Raw genomic sequence first — 25,503 nt, 5'->3', positions numbered from 1 at the left:
GGAGACAGAGGATTTTTCCTGTGAATGTGAGGGAAGGACAGAGGATGGATGTAAGGACATGTGCACAGGTTGTAAAGCCCTCTGAGGCAAATTTGTAATTTGTGATTCTGGGCTATACAAAATAAACTGAATTGAATTGAATTGAATTGAATCGACCCTTTGAGACAGCTCGTTTATCTGATGTTATTGCCGGTGATGGGCTTGTGTTCTCTTGCTCACAGTCACACTGGGGAGTGTCCTCGCAGTGCTGCTGGTGCTGATGATCATCATGGCTGTCTGTGTCTACAAACCTCTGTCTCGTCGGTGAAACTGGTCCTGAGCCTGGAGGATAGAGACAGTGAGACAGGCCAGCTGTCCCCCTCCGGTGCAGCTCAGCCCCGGGGACACAATCTCCTCCCAACGGGACCTCGACCGGAGAGCCGAGCTCTGACATCACTGCTGCCCATGACTGAGATCAGTCAGACTGCACACTGATATATGAACATTTGTCATGAAATCAGGTTATTTAAGAGTGACTGTGTGTTTGAATGCCACGCACTCTCACACCTGCCTGTTATGATATGCTGTAATTTTTTATTTTTTATTGAATTTGAAATTGCCTCTGTAAACAAGGGGACATCGGATTGATGGAAATGATTTTTACTTCCAATAATCTAGGCTGTTATACATGCCATTTTATTTATTTATTTAGGTGGACTTGCTGTTATTAAGTGCAGTTTGTTAGATTTTATGGCCAAGTACTTTTATTTAAGGGAAATTTGGTCCGAAAGGCTGGAGTTCTGCAACTGTTATATACATTTCAAATAAGTGGGATTATGAAATGAGAGGAGTCATTGCTTAAAAATTAAAACAACTTTCCTCCCTAGAAATAAAGCTACAAATCTATGTATTTCATCATTTTGTTCTGGGTTGATTAGTCAGCTGAAGGTGGCCATTTCCTTCTTTGCACTTGATTTTGTGATAAAATGTTAGTTGATCGAACAAACAAAAATAATAAATAAATCCATTTATAAATCCTGTCATTGAAACTGGCTCCCAATCTAAATGATAATTTACACAACAATAACATCTACTCTATTTTTTAGATCCGAGTCTTTCTACGTGATAGCTTTGTATTCTGCACAATCCAATTGTCCAAGAGTATACTTTGATTATGCGCTATATAAAGAGTGCAGATTTTAGCAGTGGAAGGACAATATTTGTCAGATAGCCAAATATAAAATATATTCACTGCAGATAAATCATGTCAAGATCACATTGTCCTCAAGAGGTCAACACTTGAACTGAGAATAACAAAAACAACTGCAATAAATATGTACAAATCAAAGTCATTGCTGTAGAAATAGCATATATTAGACTAGTAGTCTCCTTTGTTTCCAGCTCTGTTTTTGTAAATAAAGCACATGAACAAAGTCACATTTAGTCCTCATGGAAATAAAGTGCTTTTATTTTAGAACATTTTGAACAATTTGTTAAAATTTAAACATATTAAAAAAAACAACTTTGCAGCTGGAACGGTGCATTACTAAGACCTGCATTTAATTAACCCAAGCTAGCCTTTTTTAAAGTCGACTGTTCAGCAGTTTGGAAACTTGAGCGTTATGTAATAATTAGTCATTCAGCTGCAGCCCCTGAATGTCAGACGCAGCTCCACAGAGAGACCTTTGATAAGTGGTTGGTTGTCAGTGAAAGCAACTATAGTGGTTAATGCATGTCACTCAGCATCACCCTGGTGTAACTGGAATCTCTTCATCTTGTTTTTAAGTTACAAAATTTAAAAAAGAAAATCTGTTCAAAAGTTTAGTGGCACCACATAAAATCGTCACCACCTCTTGCCTCCACCAAGCGTTTTTCCCTTGGCACATGCTGAAGAAACTAATCCTACATATGGTGGACATGCTTGACCTTAAGAGTCTGTGCTGTCTTTTCTGCTCAGAGGTCAAGAGTTGTTTGTGGCATAGACTGCTTCTGAAAAATGAATAATCTCTGCAGCATTGGTTGCGTGACTGCTTTTTAAACTGCATGACAACTATAAGTCCACAGACAGTTCTCTGCCATTGAGTTTTTGAACTGAGGTGCAGTTGCTCAGTGACGGTTAACAAAAATATGTTATTTTTTTCCACAATGAATTCTGAGAAAATGTTCAATAAAAATCTGTCCGGGAAAGATAAACCCTCATCCTTGTTGCAGCGAAGATATAACGTTACCATGCAGCTGATTAAGTTTCTCTCACAGCAGCATACTACCGTTTACCCATCTGTAGAGTGTACATTCATACAAGAAAATGCATTTACTTATGAACCTTTGACTCAATAAACTCAGCTTTTTGAATTAATATTGATATGGTGGATGTACATGAAGGATACCATTTTGCACCAAGAAAACATTTTTGGAACATTTACAAACTAATTCCAAAGTGAAGGGAAAATGTGTAAAATTGGAACCCTGAGATTTACGTTATGCAGTGAGCTCACTGTCCTCAACAAAGTGACTCTGTAGGACGACCTCACAGTGAAAACACTCAAATCTGTCTCTTATGTCCACAGTACTATTACCTTTTTATTGTACTAGACCGTTTTTGCTTCTTGCCATCTAAACACCAGGGAGTGATGCAACAGATTAAAAAAAACAACAAAAAGAAACCAACAGTGCTCTGGACCTTTAGTGCCACATTTGAGTGTCAGAACATGAAGTCACCTCGAGTTGTCATTTTGTTCATAGAACCATAATTACACTGATTTGGCCCCACTCTGGACAACACTGTGATCAACAGACGTGGGATGCTGCTGTGACTGCGATTTGAATAGTAAATTAATAAAAAAAGAAACCCAAAATGATTTTAAAGAGTCCATGAATTAAGCTTGAGGATGGAGACACACTAATCTGAGATATAAATTTATAAAGGAGAATGCTCTTACCAAAAATACCGTGTGGAAAATATCGGATAGCTAGAGTCTGATATTGCCTGTGCAACAATGATCTGCTACAGGAAGAAACCGGCAATTGCATAGATGACTACAGTGGTTAGGAAGGAAAATTGAGGTGTGGTGGTTTCTTCTGGATCTGGAAAAGTTGCATTATTATTCCCTCTTATTCATTTTACTTCTCAGTGAGTGATAGCTGCAAGATCATCTCCAGCTCCTCTTCCTCCTGCTTCCTCATCCTATCCTCTTCCTCTTGAGCCCGAGCAGAGAGCTCCATGGCCAGGCGAAGCTCTGAGTCGGGGCTTGAGGCGGAGGGGGAGCTGACAGGGCTGGGGGTGTCTCCAAATTCCACTAGCACCCCCTCTGGGATACTCCTAGAATGACATTGACAGAAGAAAGTGAGATTCAGCTCTGCGGCTTTAACTGACACACACAAGAGGTGGAATGACATATAGTGTCATCCAAATCCCCCTTCCTTTTACCACATGTAACTATGTAAATGCAAACCTGTGTTCCTACCTGTCACTCTGGCTACTGGGCATTACATCGGTGAATTCCCCATCAGCATCATCCAAAATCCCCTCCTACAATGACACAAACATCAGGGACGTTTAAAGGCAGCACTGAACTGCGAGGAGAGCAAGGGAAAATGATAAAAACAGATCTTTATGTGTTGAAGTATTTGCGAGAGAGCTGAGGGTAGATTGTTCTGACCTGGCCCGGCGCGGTGCGAGTCTCCAGGAGGCTCTGATGGATGGCGTACTGCAAAAGCTCCTCGTCGTTGTTAGACATGGGCGTGTGTCGGCTGCCTCCTCTGCGGTGGTAACTGACGGGCACCTCAAACACTGAAGGACAGACCTGAAACGGAGGCAGTGCTGTACGGATGAAAAAAGAAAAGTCTGTTTAGGAATCATAGACTTGTGACTATTTTAAACGTTAAATGGTTAAACTGGCTGTTCTGCTACCTGCAGCTTCTTCCTCTTCTCCGGAGGATGTTGGTGTGGCTGCTGGTGTTGTCGGCGCCTCCTCCTCAGTACTGCATTTATTGACATTATCAAATGTAATTCTGGCATTCAGCACATGAAACAGGGGAATCTCTGCAATATATGAAAGGACAACAAATCAGATAAAAAAATAATCAAAAAAAACATTTCAAAGGGGGGTTTGGACTAGAGGTTAGTTTTTGCGTACTTCTTGAAAGTGTAGCTTCTATTTAACTTGATAGGAATGTCACATACCTATTTTAACAGGAAAACCAGGAGGAAACTTCAGGGTTACAAAGTCTCGTAGACGTGCAAAATGGGAACTGGTCCGAGCCATGAGGTCAATAATGGGGGTCACCTGTTCCACCAGAGACAGCGGATGTTCCTCGCTCATCCACAATGTACCTTTGAACCTGGGTGAGACAATATCAAAGCAGAACGATGTTGCAATGTGCACACAACTGATTTCATTGATAAAAATAAATGTACAGCAGTGGGGAATAAAGTATCGTTTTTTTGTGGCCTTGAAGCATTTTCTTACTTCTGTGTTCGAATGCTCAGTTCAATGGGTCGGCCGATGTCTCTATTCCCCAGGTCAAAGTCAGGATCAAAGTATTCCTCTGGAGTGATGGCAGTAGGATTGGTGGCAGTTGCATACTCAAGAGTCAGGTCCTATAAAGTTGAGCACTTGTTAACCAGGTAGGAAAAAAACCCAAATAACTTTATTACAGTTACTGAATGAGAGTCTTACCCCTTGTGCACTTATGTGCTGCTCCACAGTCCCAAGCAGAGACTCCAAGATGTTCCTTTCACCTTTGAACCAAAAAGTTTTACTTCAGAACTCTCATTCAGTTTCCTTCAATTGTAGGTTATATAGTCATACATGTAGGATATTTTCCACCTACTTTTTATCCTGGCTTTCTCCTCGTCTGTAAGATGCTCGGTCCTCGTCCTTATTACCACATTTACATTGTTCACGCTGAAAACCTGAGAAAGAAGCCAGAATCTTAATTCATATACCATTATAAGTGTGCTCCACAGTGGCACTAATATTTAGTTGTAATGAAAAAGAAAAAGTTTTAAACTCCTGTTTACCTTTGCTTCAAATCCATTGACCATTTCTGTTTTGTCAGCTCTCCAGCCCCAAACCCCAGACTTGTTCCTGCGGGAAAAAAACAAAACATTGTTTGTGAGAACTAAAGCATCATTACAGGCAAAATCCATCATCATATCCTTTAGTTTGGAATAACTTCCACAACACAGAGAATGTGAAGATGCAATAAAAGCTATAGATATTGTATATTTTAAGTAGCTTGTTAGTGCATTTGAGTCATTTGCAATTTTGCAGTCCATTGTTACGTTTTTCTTTTAGATAGGATATGTTCCATATAGCATCAATTAATATATTAATCAGCGTCAATAAAAAATATATTATTTCATCAACGATGGTAATACGTCAACATGTTGAGAACAAGAAGCACAGCTGTTATTAATAACATTAACTAAGTTCCATTAAGGTGTTCCAATAAGCATATTAGCTACTACACAGGATGTCAAGGATGTGGCACTGAACATCTTAATGAGTGCAGCAATGTGTTACCTCAAGATAATTACATGATGTATGACTAACACGCCTAGTTAAATTTGCTCACATTATTAATACATAGTGCAAGTTGTTTGTTTGTAGGGTTGCACAGGGTCAGACAACCCTAGAATGAATAAGTCAGTGTAAATAATGAATATTAGACAACATATGCCAGAATGATATGGAAAAATCGTAAAGATATTACTGCAAAAATAATAATTAATAGGCTAAATAGTATCACTGTTTATACAGTAACCTCACACAGGGAGCAATGGCTTTAAGAGTGAAAATGCCTTTAGATGCCAACACTTTTAAAAAACAGTCACTCTGGAGTTTCTTCTTGGCTGATCAAAGGAAGTTAAATCTGTTCATGTTGTGAGAAAAAGCAGCAGAAAACGATGGGACTCTTACCTCTCAAAAGCAATGTCCTTGGTGTCCAAGTAGGTGTTGACAATAGGAGTGGTCAACCGTTTGGCAACTTCCTGCTCAGCCGGCTGCATTGACTCTAGCGTGACATCCTCAATTTCTTGGGATATGTTGAAGCGTTCAGTTTCCACGACTTGATCGTCATGGTTCACCTCCATCAACTCTGCACACGAATCTGTATAAATACAGGCAGGCATAGACTTTTATCATTTAACAAGAAGTGTACAAATAAAAGAGAGAACCCTTTTTTTGTGTAAGACAGTTAAAGCGCACACACCATCTCCTCTGAAGATGTAGCTTCTGCGACCTCTGATCCAAGTCATGTTTTCAAAGCCAAGAAGAGTGGCATCCACTCGCAGGCTGGCCCCACTTTTCCAAATGCGACAAACATCACTTGGACAAACCCGGGACAGAAGAGGGACTGTGAAGCAACAGCATATGAATGTCCCACACATGAAAAACAATGTCACTCATAACTTAACAAAAACAAACACCAAAAGGCAGGTATGCAGTTTTTTCTGCAAACCTCTTAACTGGCAAAGGATATTAAATCGCAGAGAACAACTTTATAAAACGTGTGGATACTTTCTTTTGCATACTCAATGCTGATAACCAGCCTGTTTGCACTACATGACCAGGTTACTATGCACACACATTCCACTTTAATTTCATGATAAACATCCTCGCATACAAAAGAACTTACTCCAACTGGTGAATTCCCACTTCATTTCCATGTAGAAGTCTGGAGACTATGGAAGAACAGATGGACAGAGCAATTATTTCCTTTCCGGTAATTGTTTCCAGGCAGTCGTACAGATTGATGACAAGACAACAGGAAAATGTAAAAATTAAAAACCTCTCTGATCTTTGACAGCAGCGCAGGCACTCCTCCCAGAGCAGTGGAGGCTTTGAGGTAGTCTCTGCGTTGAAGCACTAACTGAACCATCTCTGGATCTCCGGTGCTGACTGCCTCCTGCAGCACTATACAAACACAGACAATTACAAACTAACAAACCACTAAACCTTTTAAGCACAGCATCTGTTCTTTAGGAGTCGATTAGAAAAACCTCAACAATGAGGGCATTAACCAAGGAGAGAGTTTTCCACTGCAGTCAGACTGATGTTCATTTTTACCAGAAACCCCATTGACAGCAGATGCTGTGTATACTAATGTAAGAAGAGCTCTAAGTGATGAAAAAAACCACATGAATGTTCATAGAATCACAGCATTCTGTATTTGTTATGTAGCCATTTTTACGACTAACCTGTCCAATTCATGCAGTTTTCTTTAGTCACTTCAGCACCGTGTCTCAGGAGGACTCTCACTGACTCCAGGTGCCCGAGCGACACAGCCAGGTGCAGAGGTGTCCGACCTCTGGGATCCACGGCCTCGATTTCATTCTGTAAAAAACAAGGAGAAACACACAAATTAGTTTCCCCTGCACCTTCTTTTTGTAATAAAATCTGATTACCAAAGATAACGACAAGACAACCTGTGACATACAAAAAAAGAGCATGTTATTCTGGCCTGTGTAAATTAGGGCCTTTATATTATAACTCTTAGTCATAGTTTTACACCTTTAATTTAAGTCGTCACTGGTAATGACGAAGGACTGCAGTGGTCAGTACACTGACAAGACTGAGCATCATGTCTGGTCCTCAAATGGGTCCTGCTACTGAGGTAAATATGTCATTGATCAGCATTGCTACAGGCAGTCACGATTATTACGACCAGCTCATAGTAATTAAATTGCAACAATACACAATATTAACTATGATGGGTTGCTTAAAATGGGAACCCAATGAGATTAGAGATGCTTTTGAAACATGAGTAATACTTAGAGATCACTTGTTAGATTAGTCAGATGCATGTTTGACAGGAATGACGCTGAGAAGATGACATCATCACCACTATAAACTCTTTAGAATAATAATAGCACAATACAGATTCTGTAATTGTTTGGTACTAGGTGTATACATCTATTTGGGAAAGCATTTTTTTTTATCATATCTAGTCAGATTATAAACTGAGTTTGAGTAATCCAATGAATTGAGTTAGTAGCCCAAATGACTAGCTAGACACAGACTTTCAATATGTACTGGATTACAACTTCAAAACCTGTTGATGGGTGAATATCCATGTCCTAATAGACAATTCAAACAGTATGTGTGTGTGGCACAGAGGAGGACCTGTCAACATTTGTTGTATAGTATGTGTATTTATTGTCTGTGTAGCTGTATAGTATGTGTATTTTGTATAGTATGTGTATTTATTTCTTGTCTGTGTAGTTGTATAGTATGTGTATTTATTGTCTGTGTAGTTGTGTAGCTGTATAGTATGTGTAGTTGTATAGTATGTGTATTTATTGTCTGTGTAGTTGTATAGTATGTGTATTTATTGTCTGTGTAGTTGTATAGTATGTGTATTTATTGTCTGTGTAGTTGTATAGTATGTGTATTTATTGTCTGTGTAGTTGTATAGTATGTGTATTTATTGTCTGTGTAGTTGTATAGTATGTGTATTTATTGTCTGTGTAGTTGTATAGTATGTGTATTTATTGTCTGTGTAGTTATGTATAGTATGTGTATTTATTGTCTGTGTAGTTGTATAGTATGTGTATTTATTGTCTGTGTAGTTGTATAGTATAGTATGTGTATTTATTGTCTGTGTAGTTGTATAGTATGTGTATTTATTGTCTGTGTAGTTGTATAGTATGTGTATTTATTGTCTGTGTAGTTGTATAGTATGTGTATTTATTGTCTGTGTAGTTGTATAGTATGTGTATTTATTGTCTGTGTAGTTGTATAGTATAGTATGTGTATTTATTGTCTGTGTCTGTGTAGTTGAGCTGCTGCAACACTTGAATTTGGATCAATAAAGGAATATAATAATAACACGACTGGCCTACTTCTTCCTGGCTAAATTGAGCTAACAAGCATCGGCACAAAGGTTTGAAACACATCTTTAACCAACCTGTGGTGACGTTATCTGTTCTTCCAGTGTCCTGTAGTCATTCCCCCACACTGCGGAGTGGAGGGGGAACTTGTCCCGGATGTCTCCGCTCACAGTAGCCGTGGACATCTTCTTCTCTGCGGATCCGCTCAGTGCAACGTTAGCCTGCCTCTGGTAGTCACAGCCATGGTGGGAAACGGAGACAGCTACACAATAGTTATGCCCACAATGTACGACACATATGATCCATGACCCTGATGGTCGACGATAACAACGTCGCGATATCGAAACCGGTGTCCAACTTCTCGCCAAGCCTTCCTCAAAATAAAACTTTTGAACGAGGAAGTGGCCGAGCCGTGACGTTTCCCAGTAATGACAGGGGTGTCCTATACAGAGAAACACCGATAACCTGATTAATACGATCTAATTAAGTCCTCCTACCTCTCCCTTTGAACACACATTCATCTATGTGTCCTAACAATGTGGATAAACACACGACAGACACATGGTTTGTGAATAAAACCACCGCTTTCAGGAATAAAGGGAATAGTCGGTTCCATCTGGACGGAACCATTCCACACGTCTGCGTGGGGGGGGTTCAGACACCCGCCTAAACGTATTGTTCCTGTGTAAACGGGACTCCGGGTCCCACTTTTATTCATTCAGCATTGTAAATAATAATAAAACAATTCCCTGCAAACATAAACAAAACAAATATTGTAAATGTTGCATTCGTGATAATTATTTCCCTTGCTGTATTAACGCATGCTCGGGTAAATGGTTTAACCCATAACGTGTAGGGACTCACCCTGCCTCAAGGCTGTGATACTGTTGATTTATTGATTTCTGGTTATTTTAAGTAAAAGCACTGTACTGATATTTATTCGCGAATGGTGCATTAAACGATGCCCACTGGTGGATGGTAATCCAGTTGGCGCCTCCCCATTATTAGTTGTAAAAAGTATTGGTTTGCACCGTGTTAGGAAGGTGCTTGGATCAAACTCACCTAGTCGTTTAAATTAAACTGGCCCTCAGTGCTGTCTGTCAGGTTGTGACCCTCACAGACCCACTGCAAACTCACCCAAACAAACTACGTGTGTTGTCGTTGGGTTTTATTAATATAATTATAGCTATAAAAAAAAGTCAGGACTACGATTGGAATTTGCTCATTTAAAGCGTAAAAGGCAAGGAGGCGTGTATATCCGGGGAGTTTATTTCCTGACAGGCCTGCCTCTGGGCACAGGGCGCGTCCGGCGCAGCTGCCACTCTGAACGCTCCGCCAGAGACGGGACAGGCTAAGCAGCTAATCGTGCTAAATCCGCTAACCTGCAGACCAGCAGCATTGTACCAGACTAGCGGCATAATGGTAGCCAGACCTAAAAGGCTAGCAACAGTTAAATGAAGTAGCAGGTCGTTGTTTTTAATTAGCTAGGTCTAGCTAACCCGGAAGGCATCAGGTATCAATGGTTAGCACAACCAAGCGGACATAACACTGCTGATGTGAAAAGCATCTCTTGCTGAGTAAAGGATGTCTAAACGCCTGAGAAACACTGAGCTGTGCGCTGATTGCACTGTTCCAGGTGAGAAAATTCACAATATCCATGCAGTTTTTAGATGCTTGCACTTTAAATCAGATTACCACTGCTGGCCCATGCTGCTTTGTCCTTTACAGTGAATGAGTAGGAGTAGATTAAAGAGTACATTTGTCTTGGCAGGACAGGTTGTTAGTGGCTCCCTGGTTTAGGATGCAATTAGACCTGCAGCAGCTGTCGTCTTAAACTGTTTCCACCAGGTGTTACTGGCTTTAAATAATCAGGCAGGCATTTATAATCCTTGTCAATATAATTGCACATATAACACACTATATTTGTATATGAATTAATTTCTGTGGCATGCAACAGTTTACAACCAATTGTAAATATAACCATGCATCCATTATGAAATCTCACCCTAGCTCAGCAGGACTGTGCTCTTACTAGGACTGTCTCATTCATAGAAAGTTAGTCCTGTCAGAGTGCTTTTTGTGCAGCACATGGAGGTGTTGCTTGTAAAAGAGAAGCATATCCAATATTGGCAATGTCTGTCTGAATTTGACTAATTGTGTTGTTGAGGAATTACTGAATGAAAGGACTCTTAAAGGATAGTTTTTTTTTCCACCACTGAACTTGAAAAGTCTTTCGACAATGGTAACTGTAAAAATCATTAGGGAAGAGAGAAAAATGGGTTTAAGGTTTTACAATCAAACGTTTCTGTGAAAGCCGAACAAGTATTAGACTATTTGTATTGAGTATAAGGTACTTAAGGAATTTCATTTATACAGAAATGACGTGATGTTTTTCAACAAGCACCGGAAGCTAAACAGGATGCTGAGTGAATAGACTTCAGATTTTCAGTGCAGAAGATATTTTTTTCTCTTGTGGCACAACAATGTACAGTACATGTGATAAACTGTAAGAGCAGAACATGAATTGTCTTTAGAAATGAGCTTTTTAGAAATGGGCAACCAATATAAAAATATCTTGCGCTGTTTTTATCCTATTTCACAATTAAAAATTACACCATTAACAAAGTATGCTAAATATTCAGTACTAGTCAAGTTTTAGTACCTTGTCTATCATCACGTTTAGACTAGTCTCCTCAGCAGCTGGCCTGGGTTGCCCTTCCATACGACTGTTACCAGTTGTTGGCTTTGAATATTTTTAGAGTTTCAAGATGCGGTATTAAATTTAGCAACACTTGTTGAGGAAAGGGTAAAAGAGGCATGTCAGCACCAACTCTCAGGTCTTGGTGGAGATAAAGAAGGAGACTCTGAACACTTGGGAGCAGAATTTGACCAGCAACTCCAGCAGCTGTTCCTCCTACACCTCAGCTGCTGCTAAGACACTCACAGTCTTCGCTGTCCTGTCACAGTGCCAGCCACCCAATCTGCTTAACAGTTTATCGGCTATCGGAGTGTCGTATGATTTACAGTATTTTTGGTCTTGAGATGTTCACTGTCAGTAACGTCTCTGTGTAAACGGCAGACGGCACAACTCTGTGACATTTGTATTAGATGAAGTGTGCTAAATAGGTCGAGGTTAAGTAAACATTTATTTTGGTCACAGAGAGACACAGACAGAGTGCACTTATACTATTATGCATTTCCTGAATGTGCACCACCAAAGTTATCGAAAGCGTTTGTGTTTCTTTGCAATGTTTTGAAAGAGGAAGTTGCTCTATTGCTCAACAGTGAGGTCGAGGTGCTGCAACCTACAGCTGCTAGTCCTCACTTCCTTGTCACACAATGCATGGCTTCACCTAAATCCGGGGTCGAAAAAGCTATTTTCTTTGTGTTTGTGTCTGCATATGAAAGCTCCACCAAGGCCTGTTGTGATAATACAACTATTAACAATGGTCTAAACTACATATGGCATTTTCTGATATTTGTGCCTTACGTTTTGATAAATGTTCATGTTACATAGCTTAAAAAATGCATCCAGTGGTTTGAGCTTGGCGCTGAAAAAAAAGTAATCGAAAAAGACCAAAACCAACAAGTTTTGGTTCTCATGAATTTCTGCTTCTCCTTCCTCATTTCATCTTAATGAAGACATACATTTACAAAAAAGTTCAAACTATGAAATTTAATTATTAAAAAGACTCATTTACTAAACACCTGGACACTGTAATTTTTTTTTTACTTAAGTAGAATTAAATTGTGTATTTGTTAGGGTCTATTTTCAGACCAGGATTAATACACATGTGCTTCTCTTCTGAGTATTTCCGGCAGCAAGAATGTTTATTTGGGATTGACCGAAGTTCATCTATTATCAGTACACCTAGTACAACGGTGTGGCTCATTGACGTTTGATTGGGAGTTTTTTTTTTTTTGTTTTTTTTTTTACAACAATGGAGGTCTATGGTACACAATAACCTGTATCAGGTTTAGCCACACAGTACCTTTTAGTGTTAAGTGTGTGCTATTATCCTTTAAGCACCTGTCAGTTATAGTTTTGACACAATAAGTAAGAGTTTCTCCGGGTGCATTCAGTGCAGAACAAAAAAGGAGGAGTGGTGCTTGACCTAGCATGTTGTTGATTTGAATAATGGTACTAAACCTGAAAGGAGGCACATGACTTTTGAACCATTTCTAACTCATTTTAGATCAGCTACAAATAAAGCTAGAGCAAATCAAAGCAGTACAGCCAGGTGATACAATTAGCTACTCCTTAAATGACATCTTTCATCAATTATGATTTATCAATTGGATCATTGCAAAGGTCATGATTTTCACTTTGTGGTCATCTCTTCCCTCTCAGAGCCTCGGTGGGCTTCCGTCAACAGGGGTGTTTTGATTTGCGATGAGTGCTGCAGTGTTCATCGAAGTCTGGGTAGACACAGCTCCCAAGTCCGTCACCTGACACACACACCATGGCCTCCTACGCAGCTACAGGTAAGAATCCCAAGAGGAAACTATGTTTATTAGTATAGGCCTGCATGAAGCTACATATCCTAATGCTCTCGGCTGTTAAACTGTCTTTTTTAATAGTCTAAGTGGTTTAAGGCTGAATCGTCTCTCTCTCAAAAACGCCTTGAGATTACGTTTTTCTTGCTCACATCCACTACTACTGCCGTTTGGAATTCAGCAAGACTCTGTCTTTTCTCAGGATAATTTGGTTGACAACAGTTGTATTGATTTTGTCCAAATATAGAAAGTGTTTATTCAGGAAGGGAACTGTTTAAACCCAGTCAGCATTCTGAAGTTAAAATCAATGGGACACGTTTAACAGGTTTCTTTTACATTTCATCCTAGATGGTTCTGACATTATACAGCAACGGTGCAAATTCAATATGGGAGCACTCTCTTCTGGACCCTGCATCTGTGATGAGTGGAAAACGCAAGGCCAACCCTCAGGACAAACTGCAGTGAGTCATTATTGTTTGAAAATGTGTACACAGGGGTTAATTCATGAAACAGAAAGATGACTTTTGAACTTCCAAGTTTAGTATTCAATTCAGTTTATTTTGTGCCAATGACTAATTCATTGCTTCTCATTTTCTGTTTGAACCTCTGTGTTTCATGGTGTCCCAAAAGTCCAAACAAATCAGAGTTTATTAGAGCCAAATATCAAATGCTGGCATTTGTCCATCGCATGCCTTGCCGGGAGGACGACAGCTCGACAGCCAAGGATTTAAGCAAGGTGAGGAAAAGTGGCTGCTCAATGTGATGAGGCTAAAATTGAAACATGTTTTTGTACAAAGCTTTATCTTATCTTGTCTTTTTTTTTCAGCAACTTCACTCAAGTGTACGCACCGGGAATCTCGAGACTTGTTTACGGTTGCTATCCCTGGGAGCACAAGCTAATTTTTTTCACCCAGTAAGATCCATCTGCTGTATTTTAAACCAGAATTTTCATCTTTGCATTTACTTTTCTCTTGATTTTAGATCATAATGGTTTGTCCCGTCCCTCTAGGAAAAAGGAAACACTCCCTTGCATGTAGCTGCAAAGGCAGGACAAGTGTCTCAGGCTGAACTATTAACTGTTTATGGAGCAGATCCTGGAGCCTCTGACAGCAACTGCAAAACTCCCATTGACTATGCAAGGTTAGCTTTTTAAAATCATTTTAAATACTTATATTTTTGTATGTATTTGTTTAATGTTACCCAGGAAAACCCATTGGAATGTTAAAAATCTCTTTTACAAGGAGTACAAAATATTTTCGACCTGTAGTTTCACTTTTTTAAGTATTATATAATGTTTTTTATTTATTTTTTTACATGTGCCTTTTGTAGGGAAGCTGGCCACCATGACCTGGCAGATAGATTGGTGGAAATTCAGTATGAACTAACTGATCGACTGGCGTTCTACCTGTGTGGGAGAAAGCCAGGTATGCATTGAGGGAGAGATCTGTTATTGACATGTCTAATAAGATGAGGATCAAATAATATGTGCATGTTTGGTTGGAGTGAAAGATATTTTTGACTTGGCACTACAATGAGTATATAAATAATGAGTAAATATAAATACGCTGAGTATTTCAGCTTGTACACTTTTCTGTCATTGACAAAATAAAGATAATTCTCAACCGTGTGGTACGCCAAGCAGATAAAAACAACTGCTAAAAATGTTTTATTTACTTTGTGAATACTAATTATATACTATATTTAAACCGTGCTTAATATAAAATGTTAATGTTTCCCATAAGTATCGATCATCATGTTGGCAGTCATCCAGAACAGTCTTGTTGTTCCTTTCAGATCATAAAAACAGCCAGCACTTCATTGTTCCACAAATGGCTGACAGGTAAGAAAAGACAAGCCGTAAGTCAACATGATGCATGTCAATATTAAGTGATTTATTTCTGTTAATTAACATGTGTCTAAGTTTACTTGATTTGAGCCAACAAAGTGAGCAGTTGGGGCAGATGTTTATGGTTGTATTTGTGCTCTGAGGCCTGTTCTGACACGCTGTTGAGAATGTGCAGCATCTACTATCAGTGTTAAAGGAAACGGACCCAGTGAAGTAGCTGTAATACCCAAAAATCTGTAAATTGTGGGAAATAAGCTATTATTGTTTTGTTATTTATTTTTAAACATGCAGAACAGCCAAAGTAAAACCACCTGTGTGCCTTTCCAATTTAAATGACACATTTGATATATTTTTTTATTGCTTTCTTTTGATGGATAAGGAACATGTAAGTATTTCTCAGAATAAAGTGTGCATTATGTTGACCTTACAGTTCATGAGCGTGTGTTTATGAAAGTTATGCTCTGTTTGTAGCAGTTTAGATTTATCAGAACTGGCCAAGGCAGCAAAGAAGAAACTGCAGTCTGTAAGTGTTTCTGCAGAGTTTCACTGAGGTATGTTTTCTGTTGTTACTTAAGTCTAACTAAGTGTCATTTACTTATTTGCATGCAGCTCAGTAATCATTTATTTGAGGAGCTGGCCATGGATGTGTACGATGAGGTGGACAGACGAGAGACTGATGCAGGTAAAGTAGAATTATCCAGTGAACGCTCTCTTTTGATCAGGCAGCTCTTCACACTGGGCCTCATTCACCAATATCATTCATCAGTAATTGGAAAGTCAGTTATCAAGTAAAAATAAAATAAAAAGAGTGTATGAATATACATTTCTGAGTGTAGTAATATTATGAACCAAAATAATGCACTATATTAACTTCCATGCTTTAAATTTGTTGTGCTCTAGTTGATCTAAAAATTGCACAGGTATTGTAGAAAGCACAAAATCATTTTACTTCCTAGCTGTATTCAAAGGTTGTTTGAAATTAGAGAAAGCAGACATGGATTTAGGGGAATAGGAATTAACAATGTGTAGTTAACTTTTTTTATATGTGAATTATTCTTGGAAAATTGTCACTAAAGATCAAAATAAGTTATTACAAGTACTTCCACAGGAAGTGAATGCCAAACAAGCTGTCATATTGTTGCGTCAGTAGTGGAAATCTAGTGACACCAAAAAAAAGATGAATGTAATGCTGTTACTCCAGTGGTGAAGTGTTTATTTTATTTTTTTAAATACAATAATGCTCTGTAAAATAATTACAGCTATTATTGAAAAATATTATAAAATACAAATCCTATACTATACAACTGTAGGATTGAAGAAAAGGCAAGAAGCAATTGTTTTGATAACATGTCAGTAAGTGTGCTCTTGATTATGCATAGATTCTGTTCTTGTTTTAGAACAAATCCCAAATAAGAAAACATTGATGGAAGTCAGAATGTTTGTGAAAACTGCATAGGTGGGTTTTAAGGAGAAATGTATTGGCTGTGGATTACACGTTCACATGGGGTCCAAATGCTTTTTGCTGACGCCAAGAAACGTCCCGAACACAGCAAAATAATGAGAAATGAGTAAACACAAGTAAAGGGCAGGGTCTTTGCTGATGGAGACACCATCACACACCTATAGTTGGTCACAACTTATGTTTGAGAGGGATTTTTTTTTTGTGGATCAGTCTAAATTCTTTTAGGAAATTGTTACATATTCTACCTTTTTAAGAACAGTTGGTGAATGAGGCCCACTGATACTTGAAGTCCTGGACTGGTGTTGCAGCTGTACTCACGCCTCTAATCAGGAGCTCATTCTTATCCTATTATTTGTAGTGTGGTTGGCTACACAGAATCACAGCACTCTGGTGACAGAGACGACTGTTGTGCCTTTCCTTCCTGTGAATCCAGAGTATTCATCAACACGAAACCAGGTGAGTCTGCTTTACAACTCCCAATATAAATCTTGTATGGTTTCCCACTGCACACATTTCATTTGAAGTAAGATTGCATACCGCTGATGTGACTTTGTTTTTCTTATTTAGGGAAGACAGAAGCTGGCAAGATTTAATGCACATGAGTTTGCAACTCTTGTGATTGACATTTTAAGTGATGCTAAGCGCAGACAACAAGGGAATACAATAGCCAGTCCCAAAGGTCAGAATTTTATTGTTACGTTACACCAATTTCCTACTGACACTGAAGTGTAAAACGGATATAAAGCAACTTTTCCACTCTGTGTCCCTTCATTCCAGACAATGTTGAGTTTATCCTGAAGAGTGTGGCTGTCAGGCATTGCAGTGACAGCCAGGACAATGACCAGCCTGACTACGATAGTGTGGCGTCTGATGAGGACACAGATCACGAGCTCCCCTCAAGCAAGGGAGACAGGACAAAGGTATTGTGACATCACTGTCACAAATTCAAACCCTGAAAGACGCTCTCTCTCCCTTTTAGGTGCCGTTACAGTTTTGTTTTCAACCTCTCTATCCGACAGAGTCTGGACTCTGACCTCTCCGATGGACCCATTACTATGCATGAATACATGGAGGTGAAAACCGCGCTAACTGCCTCTGAAGCCAAGATCCAGCATCTTATGAAAGCCAACAACAACCTGAGTGATGAGCTGAGGCTGATGCATAAAAAGGTATCCACCGCGCCCCACCAATAAAATCACTAACACCGGGGGCCGGACTGAGGGGGGGCCACAGTGGTCCGCAGAGCTCTTCTCCTGCCCAGTGTGATCGCTCTCGGGTGTAGGAGCCGGGCTGTCTGAATAGGAATGCTATGTTGCAGGATAAGGCTGCTGTGACACCCCGCTGGTCCACCCTCTGTTTTGGCCAGCATGTTCCATTTCAAAGCTTGAAAGTAAACTGGAGATTTTCTTATTTGTCGTATTGTTTTCTGGAATTAAGAAGAAATGCACCCTTTCTCCAGTTAATAACAAAAACGGTTACCAGTATTCCTCCTTTTGTAATAAATCTATACTGTCTAATGTTACTAACAAGCATGTTTTAAGAAAAAGCATAAGTAATTGACATTGGTTTTTAATTCCTTCATAGTGACTAACTGAAATTGTATGTGTGTGCCTTGCTTCATCACATATACTGTGTTTACTGTGTAGAATGTTTTTTGATGATTTCCAGCTTTTGTTTTGGTTATAGCCTTTTTAGTACATGTGGATTTATTGTTTGACGTGTTGTCTAAGTGGTCACATTTCATAGAAATGACCTAGAAAGCATACTCCTCAGCTGGTACAAACCTGGGATACTGTTACTCTGTTACACCAAACTGCTTATTTATAGATATGACAATGTTACATTTGAGATTCTGCACAAATGTATGCAACGTGCTTCAACCTAGCCATCTATATCCTGCTAAAACCAAATTATTTTGAAAATTATAATTTACAGATGTTTAAATATGTTATGGCTTTTATTGTGTTAAACTGAACCCTGTGAGGTTAATTTTCTTATTTTAATTTGGCTGTTTTGAAGGAGCATGCCGATAATTTGTCTCTCTTGGTTGCACACCCAAGGTCATTGTGACACTGCAGTATAATTACAGCACTGTAGCGTACTGTATTGTTTTGATGATGTGATCTAGCTTTGTGTTAGCTTATAGTTGAAGAGATTCACTTAAATGACCACACTCAGATGAAGATGTGGTGGAGAAAACCGGACATGTGGCTTGTCATCGGATATTGTATATCTTTCAACTTTAATTGGAACGGCAGCCTTTACCAAACATTGTCAGTCAGTCATTATGGCTGACGTTAATACCTAAACCATACTACTGACTTTTCTGACAAGTAAACCAGATCTTATCCTCTCATAATTCTTGAGTTAATCCATCTGCACTTTGGCTACATCTTTGACTTGAACTGCACCTGTATTGCTTACCTATGCAACAATCTTTTGCTTGCTTATCACTTGCTTTGCTTCATTTTTTATCTTTTTTACACCAAGAGAATGTCCCTCCCAAATCAAAAAGCATGTTATTCCTATGATTTTTAGGAAGTTAGTGGCATACACAAACATACGTTTTTGTTTTTTTAAGGAAATTATCATCAAAGCATTTTCAGGTTTTGTACATTGGTGACCTATCGTAGATTTTTGTGAGAGCTTTATCCAAATGTACTTTCTATATCATGGTAATAACACCATTTTTAAATGTTAGATTCTCAACTTTTATAGTATAACAAAGATGTGTTTTATTCCTGCCAAATGAAAACCTTGACAGAAGCAGACTATCAAAGTATCATATGAATATTTTAATAACTATGGGGTAGAATCTGAAATGTTGTGCTGTAAAGATAGAGTGGCTCAGAACAGGGAACACAGCTTGCTTTGCTGAGAGCACCTCTTAGTGTACTGCTGACCGTCTCTTCCAGCTGCAATCTCTGCAAAGCGAGAACTCCTCTCTCAGACGGCACGTCCCAACCAATATCTATCAGATCCCCAGCGGTTCAGACTACCCCGACCCCTCCAGCCCCTCAGCCCTGAAACGCCGGCAGTCTGCGCAGGCCAGTCGGCCCATGTCTATGTATGAGACCGGCTCAGGCCTGAAGCCCTATCTCCCTAAAGGGGACACTTCCTACCAAGAGGAAGGTATCCCCACCCTGCAACCCTTCCCACCTCATGTAAGTAAGACCTGTTCCCTGCTCTCCTTTGCCATTTCCTCTCCACTGCCCCGTTTCCCTGGCTTTTCCTCATGTCTTCACCCTGTCTGCAAACCTTTCTCTCTTCCTTTTCTTTTTATTGGTTTTCCCTGGTCATTTGCCACTGGGTATTTTATGCAGCATCAAAGACGGAGTCGTCAAAACCACAATGTCATTCATTTAGACCCAGCCAGTCACATTTCATCTTGTCCAGATCCATTTTATCTGCATATATCTGCTGTTTACTGGAGTACGGCTTGTTTGTCAGAAAAACTTAGCTGTAACCCCAAGGAGATGCTGTTATTATGATAAACGTTGAAGGTTTGTACTGTGTTTTATGTTGAAGAAGCATTAAAACTACCATACAAATACTCTGTGTTTTTGTAATGCATGATACTTTCACAAACTCACCTTATCTTCTCATCTGTTTGGATTCTCTCTTTGATTCAAATAAGATATATACACAATTAAATTTGATCCTGTGAATCATCATTTTCTGGTACTTTTCTCTTGATGGATTAACTTGCAGGCTCTTCAGTCATACTTTTTCCAGCACTCAGTGCTCAGAAAGAACATGATTATGAGCTCAGTGAAAAAAATTAAGGAGGATAATCTGTATAAACAACCAACTACATAGTATTGGTTTATCCTAAAATCACCGATACAAAATAATAGAATTTTCTAATTGTGAATTTAATGCTCACGTTAACTGCACAGATAGTGGTGGAAAACTTCCTGCACTAAGTCCATTCTCAGTGTACAACTCACGGTTAAGACGCAACTGACTTGACGAGACTTTTGGGACAAAACTGATCTAATCTCATTCATCTCACTTTTTAGTTTGTTTCATTTTAGTTAAAGAAATTTGTGCCCTTAAAAATGTGATTTGAACCCTGTCTTTAGACGGAAAGGGGCGCTTTTGTGACCACCTCTTCATCCCTCCCCTCATTTCCATCCACCCTGTCTTGGTCGAAGGACGAAAGTGCTCAAAAGGTTAAGTACATCCTCACTCGGTCCACATTTCGTGGGACACAGCAAATCCACTTGGAGCCATTTCAATCCCCCCCCCCTCACCTCCCTCTGTCCTCTATACACTGCTCCTTATCGGCCCTGCTGCATGAGCTGCCCCTTCACCAGCTGCCCTCGCCATCAGATACCCGCCTTCATCATTATCATCCTCACAGCGCTATTAAACAACTGGAGTTGTTTGGTTTTGAAAAGGCAAAACGTCTGTCCGGCCGCTGAACGTTGAGCAAGAAGTTGTGCTTGTGATGCAGCACCTGCTAATTTGAAAGCTTGCTCTCTTTGCTTCACCTGTGTAGCAGATGATGTTGAAAAAGTTTCATTGTACAAAGTTTGATGGTCTTGTTTGTTTCATTTTTACAAAACAACCTTGTCTGTAAAAAGAAAGGAAACAAACTTAGTAAATTAGATTGTTATATTTAAATTGTTTGACTCTTGAGTTGTTAAACTCATGTTTTTGACTTCAAACATTCTAAAGAGAGGTCATGTTTTAACCCTGTCTCTAACAACTGCTTGGCTATTTCGCACTGTGAACTTCCAACAGCATGCTCTCACTTTTTCCAGTAACGCTCAAACAACAGGGTGTTGTTAACAATCTAAAAAGATTTATCTTCTGTTCAGGCAGAACAAAGATTTATCTAAACATGTATGTGCTAATCACATAATGTGAGGCGAGCTTAGGTTTGCTGCATTTAATTTTGTTCTGATTCTTTGACATGGATTGAAAAATGTACAATAGGTCCTGTGTGGCTTGAGTGTACTTGTCTCTGCTACCTGTTTTATGAATTTAGCTTTGAGTCTCAAAGTGAACCTGCATGAAGCTTAGTGACCGTGAACATCACAGTGAAGCCTGTGTTGTGTGAAGATGAAGCACTCCTATTTCACGTGAGTCACTTTGTTGTGCTGCGTGGGATTCAGTTTCATTTCCAAACGCAACTGAACCTTGACTTCCCACTCTCAAACAGTGACCCTCTGCATGGGGTATTCTTGTCTTAAATTCGGACTATGAGTAAAGCTTGTGTGTCAGGGCTATGACGTAATGTTTCTAGCAAAATGTTGCTGAACTGGCTTTAGTTTGACTGTTTTGTTAGTTATCACCAATTAATCCATTCTTATTCCAACATTTTGTCACATTTGATGATCATAGTCACTGAAGACTGGCGAAGATCAGATACATTTCATGTAAGTCAGCATTGGTGATTTACATGATACTGATGTGAGTAAACTATATGAACTCTGCGTTACGTGTTTTACTAATCCTATATTGAAGACCTTATATTAATTATGTGCTCTTGCTTCACAGCTGCATTGGCTTGATTCAGTCAGTCATCTACATCGCTTTTACTTGTTTCTATTCCAATTTGACATACAACAAACAGCAAGATGTACCTTTCCAATATATGTTTTTGGTCTTTGTGGACCAGCATTGTTTCTGGGTTTAATCGGCAGTGACATGGGGCGTCTTGTATGAGGTACATTATCATTTTTTTATGTCTCCTATCTTCCCTCTAGGCCTCAAAGTTAGAGAACCAAAGCAGCATGCCGGAAAGTGACTATGACAACACATTCAATGACTCTGAGATGGATGATTCGGGGTAAGAGCATTACCCAGAATGATGGTGAAGACAATAGGACAGTTTTCTGGCTCCTAAAAACAATCAAAATGGCTTTTCAAGTGAAGTAATGTGCTGTTTTAGCGTTAGTGAAAAGACAACAAGCACCTAGGGAATTTGCCAGTAGACAAAATGTCCAATAAATCTCCCTCTGCAGTATGTGCAGGAGGAGGCTGAGGAGCAGTGGCTGGCTGGTGGAGGGCAGCTCTATCCCAGAGCTGGATGATCACGAGATGGAGTCGGACCCAACACTACCCAGCACAGAGGACGTCATCCGCAAAACCGAGCAGATCACCAAGAATATCCAAGAGCTGTTGCGAGCTGCTCAGGAGAACAAACATGACAGGTCAGAATCAGAAGAAAAAGGGATCTCTATTAGTTTAGCTTTCATTTCCTTGCTTCCATTTTTAACCCTAAGTTCCTCTTACATTCATCATTATTCTGTTATGTTTAGTTGTGTTTATCTTCTATCATTTCCCCTTTTTGTTTGTTATCTTCACTCTTCCCCTTCATTCTACTGCCAATCTGCTTCGCTATTATGATGTTGTTTTGGTGTGGCCGTGTGCCCATCCCTCACCCCCCTGCGAGCAGACCATGTGAGCGTGAAGGTGGACGCCGGCTCAGGCACAGCCTGGGATGTTTCAGCACTCTGGTGCCGTGGGCCGAGAAGGCCCCCCCTCCCCTTCAGCCGCTCAGCCTGCGGTCCCCTGACCCCACCTCCTGGTACTCTGGCCTCTGTCCCTGCCTCCCAGGCACAGTTTTATTTTCCTCTCCCTCACACAGTTTCTTCCTCACCTGCTAACAAGCTGTCTCTTTTGCTTCAATGTATTGAATGTACCTTGAATTTGCTTCAGTTAATTAATGCAACATTAAGTTACATCTATTCAGTGACTTGTTTTTGATATATAGGTGACAGTGAATTTTATTTAACAGGTTGATCTTGTTGCTACTGTGTAGCCGTCATTTTTTAATTATAAAAATGGGCTATGGAGTAAAACTGCCTTCTACTTACAACGCTAAAAAAAGTGCGCAACAAATAGCATGTTCTGCTGGAGATGGTAACGCACGGTGTGGTGAGAATACTCTGTAGTACTTTGACTTGCATGTAAATGCTTTTGGTTAATTGATATGTTATCAATGTTCAATTATTCTGAGATTTGTATGAATGTGACATCTATCTGTTGCACTCATCAACAAATATCTTCTCCTCCTCACAGCTTTATACCCTGTTCAGAAAGAATACATGTGGCTGTGACAGAAATGGCTGCCCTCTTCCCCAAGGTATGGAAACAAGTTAGTAGATATTTTTGCTTTAAAAGAACAGATCAGTCAGCCATTTAGTTTTTTATTTGTTATTTTGAAGGTATCACAATCATATAGCATGTATTATTTTACTTAGTTATTTAATTAAATCAAATAGCAATAAATTGCACCTAAATGTATATGTTCTTGTGTTTAACATTTAGTGTTTAAAAAGGAAGAGAGCATGGTAGACAAACCAAAGTAGATTCTGTCCAGGTTCAAGCTAGCAGAGGTCAATTTGGTTCTAAGGGATCCTCTCTATATCGCATCTCTTTGCACAAATCATTTGACTTATTAAAACATAACTGTCTTTTAGTATTAAGATATTTTAACATTCCTCTGCAGAAGCCACGCTCGGAGACTGTGAGAGGCTCTCTGCGCTTGTTGACCTCCAGTGCGTACCGGCTTCAGAGTGAGTGCAGGAAGGCGTTGCCTTCGGAGGGCTGCCCAGGACCGGACATGCAGCTGGTCACCCAGCAGGTCATCCAATGTGCTTATGACATTGCCAAGGCAGCCAAGCAGCTTGTCACCATCACTACAAAGGAGAATACCAACTAACAGCACTTACAGACAGCCAGCATCTCAGTTTTATTCTTGAATATATTTTTTAATGATTTTTTTGTATTGGTGGTATATGCATGCATTGTTTTTTTTAATTTATGATAAATATTTAAAGCCAAGTCTGGACAAAATCTGAGTGTAAAAGGAAAACTGACTGAAACTGAATACTGAGCTGTAGTAATAGCACAATTTCTCTTAAGATAAAATAATAACTTCCACAAATCCTGTTAAATCAAGCAGCCGGCCTGGGGACTCTAATGGTTTATAGATTACAATGACTTTGTTACAAATCCTCTTGAATCAGTCCATAATGTAAATAGCTATTATTGAGAGAAGGAATTAAGCACAGTACAGTAAATACACATAATGATATCGGTTAATGTTATTAGTCCAAAGCCAGAACTGGATTCTGAAAAGCCATAAATGAGTTATGAATCTGCTGTCATTGAATGCTATTGCTAACACATCTATTGCTAACACAACTCCTCATTAGTAGCACTTTGCAAGCGTCATCATACTGTAAAGTTTAATCTCCAAAAACAAACTGACCATTTTATGTGTGACACTTCATCAATGCACACATTGCAGCTCAGCAATGCAAATGTTTGTTGCATCAAAAAAGCTATTGATATGGTTTGTCCCCTGTCCAAGTGAAATCAGTCTGCAGTGCATGAATTGCGCCTAGTCATGTGTGCCCATTTGTCCATTCAGTGAAAGCAAATAACGCTTGTTCAGGGGCCATGTTGTATTCTTCACCAGCACCAAGATGTTGTAGTATTAATTCAAATGATCTGGTGTGTTTATTCACACTGCACTTCACTCTGCGTTCTTGAGTGCCATTGCAGTGTTGGTGATGTTACAAGATATTTAGAGCTAATAGCCATACTGTATGTATGTCCTTGTTTTTTGTGCTCTGTTCCGTTGCTGCTAGTTTGGTATTTGATATGCAATATATGGGATAAAAGTCTTGACGTCTCCCGTATCATTGTGCAAACCAATGTTCATCCTCACCAAGTGTTTATCGTCATTTTGAAAACTGATCAAGGTAAAGTTTACTCTCTGTACTTGACCGGAGTGCAGTGATGTATGTGACTTTGGAAAAGTAATTATTTTCTAAATAAACTTAATTTATAAATATAGCCCGTTGTCATTGCCAAATGTTGTATTCATCCGGTTTAACTTTGCGTTGCCTTAATACAAAA

At 39.4% G+C, this 25,503-nt stretch overlaps 2 protein-coding genes across 10 annotated transcripts; one reads left to right on the top strand and one right to left on the bottom strand.

Moving 5' to 3' along the window:
- Positions 1 to 1,429: 1,429 nt before the first annotated feature.
- Positions 1,430 to 10,596, bottom strand: ankrd13a (ankyrin repeat domain 13A). 4 transcript variants are annotated; one of them, XM_054611417.1, is made up of 16 exons: positions 10,511 to 10,596; positions 8,893 to 9,042; positions 7,184 to 7,319; positions 6,775 to 6,899; positions 6,622 to 6,667; positions 6,196 to 6,339; positions 5,904 to 6,093; positions 5,003 to 5,069; positions 4,813 to 4,894; positions 4,659 to 4,720; positions 4,449 to 4,579; positions 4,163 to 4,320; positions 3,890 to 4,021; positions 3,639 to 3,799; positions 3,444 to 3,508; positions 1,430 to 3,298 (listed from the first exon to the last, which is right to left on the bottom strand). In XM_054611417.1, exons 2-16 carry the CDS (start codon positions 8,998 to 9,000, stop codon positions 3,100 to 3,102), a joined length of 1,806 nt encoding a protein of 601 aa, XP_054467392.1. In that variant the 5' UTR covers positions 9,001 to 9,042; positions 10,511 to 10,596; the 3' UTR covers positions 1,430 to 3,099. The 4 variants fall into 4 exon arrangements, with proteins under 4 accessions (XP_054467392.1, XP_054467393.1, XP_054467391.1 ...); XM_054611418.1 differs by lacking the exon at positions 10,511 to 10,596 and adding an exon at positions 9,878 to 9,948; XM_054611416.1 differs by lacking the exon at positions 10,511 to 10,596 and adding an exon at positions 9,680 to 9,858.
- git2a (G protein-coupled receptor kinase interacting ArfGAP 2a) lies at positions 10,057 to 25,437 on the top strand. 6 transcript variants are annotated; one of them, XM_054611408.1, is made up of 20 exons: positions 10,057 to 10,451; positions 13,167 to 13,300; positions 13,661 to 13,773; positions 13,943 to 14,048; positions 14,139 to 14,225; positions 14,322 to 14,452; positions 14,642 to 14,736; positions 15,107 to 15,152; positions 15,630 to 15,681; positions 15,768 to 15,840; positions 16,979 to 17,076; positions 17,188 to 17,299; positions 17,398 to 17,540; positions 17,640 to 17,789; positions 19,536 to 19,784; positions 20,706 to 20,795; positions 22,338 to 22,420; positions 22,596 to 22,784; positions 23,656 to 23,731; positions 24,086 to 25,437. In XM_054611408.1, exons 1-20 carry the CDS (start codon positions 10,400 to 10,402, stop codon positions 24,296 to 24,298), a joined length of 2,292 nt encoding a protein of 763 aa, XP_054467383.1. In that variant the 5' UTR covers positions 10,057 to 10,399; the 3' UTR covers positions 24,299 to 25,437. The 6 variants fall into 6 exon arrangements, with proteins under 6 accessions (XP_054467383.1, XP_054467387.1, XP_054467384.1 ...); XM_054611409.1 differs by having other exon boundaries at positions 10,060 to 10,451; positions 23,656 to 23,719; XM_054611412.1 differs by lacking the exon at positions 19,536 to 19,784 and having other exon boundaries at positions 10,058 to 10,451.
- Positions 25,438 to 25,503: the final 66 nt, after the last annotated feature.

This window comes from Anoplopoma fimbria, chromosome 13 (genome assembly GCF_027596085.1).
Source record: "Anoplopoma fimbria isolate UVic2021 breed Golden Eagle Sablefish chromosome 13, Afim_UVic_2022, whole genome shotgun sequence".
NCBI classification, from domain to species: domain Eukaryota; kingdom Metazoa; phylum Chordata; class Actinopteri; order Perciformes; family Anoplopomatidae; genus Anoplopoma; species Anoplopoma fimbria.
Note: the sequence above shows the minus strand (reverse complement) of the source record. Positions and strands in the feature narration are given on the sequence as shown.

Excerpts from the sequence above, each read along its gene's own strand:
- git2a (XM_054611408.1), top strand. The coding sequence starts at position 10,400 with ATGTCTAAACGCCTGAGAAACACTGAGCTGTGCGCTGATTGCACTGTT. Across the intron at positions 15,153-15,629 it reads GTTCCACAAATGGCTGACAG|CAGTTTAGATTTATCAGAAC; the intron begins GTAAGAAAAGAC and ends CTCTGTTTGTAG. Across the intron at positions 15,841-16,978 it reads CAGACGAGAGACTGATGCAG|TGTGGTTGGCTACACAGAAT; the intron begins GTAAAGTAGAAT and ends TATTATTTGTAG.
- ankrd13a (XM_054611415.1), bottom strand. The coding sequence starts at position 9,336 with ATGAATGTGTGTTCAAAGGGAGAG. Across the intron at positions 6,340-6,621 it reads GTGGGAATTCACCAGTTGGA|TCCCTCTTCTGTCCCGGGTT; the intron begins GTAAGTTCTTTT and ends GTTGCTTCACAG. Across the intron at positions 4,580-4,658 it reads AGCACATAAGTGCACAAGGG|GACCTGACTCTTGAGTATGC; the intron begins GTAAGACTCTCA and ends TCAACTTTATAG.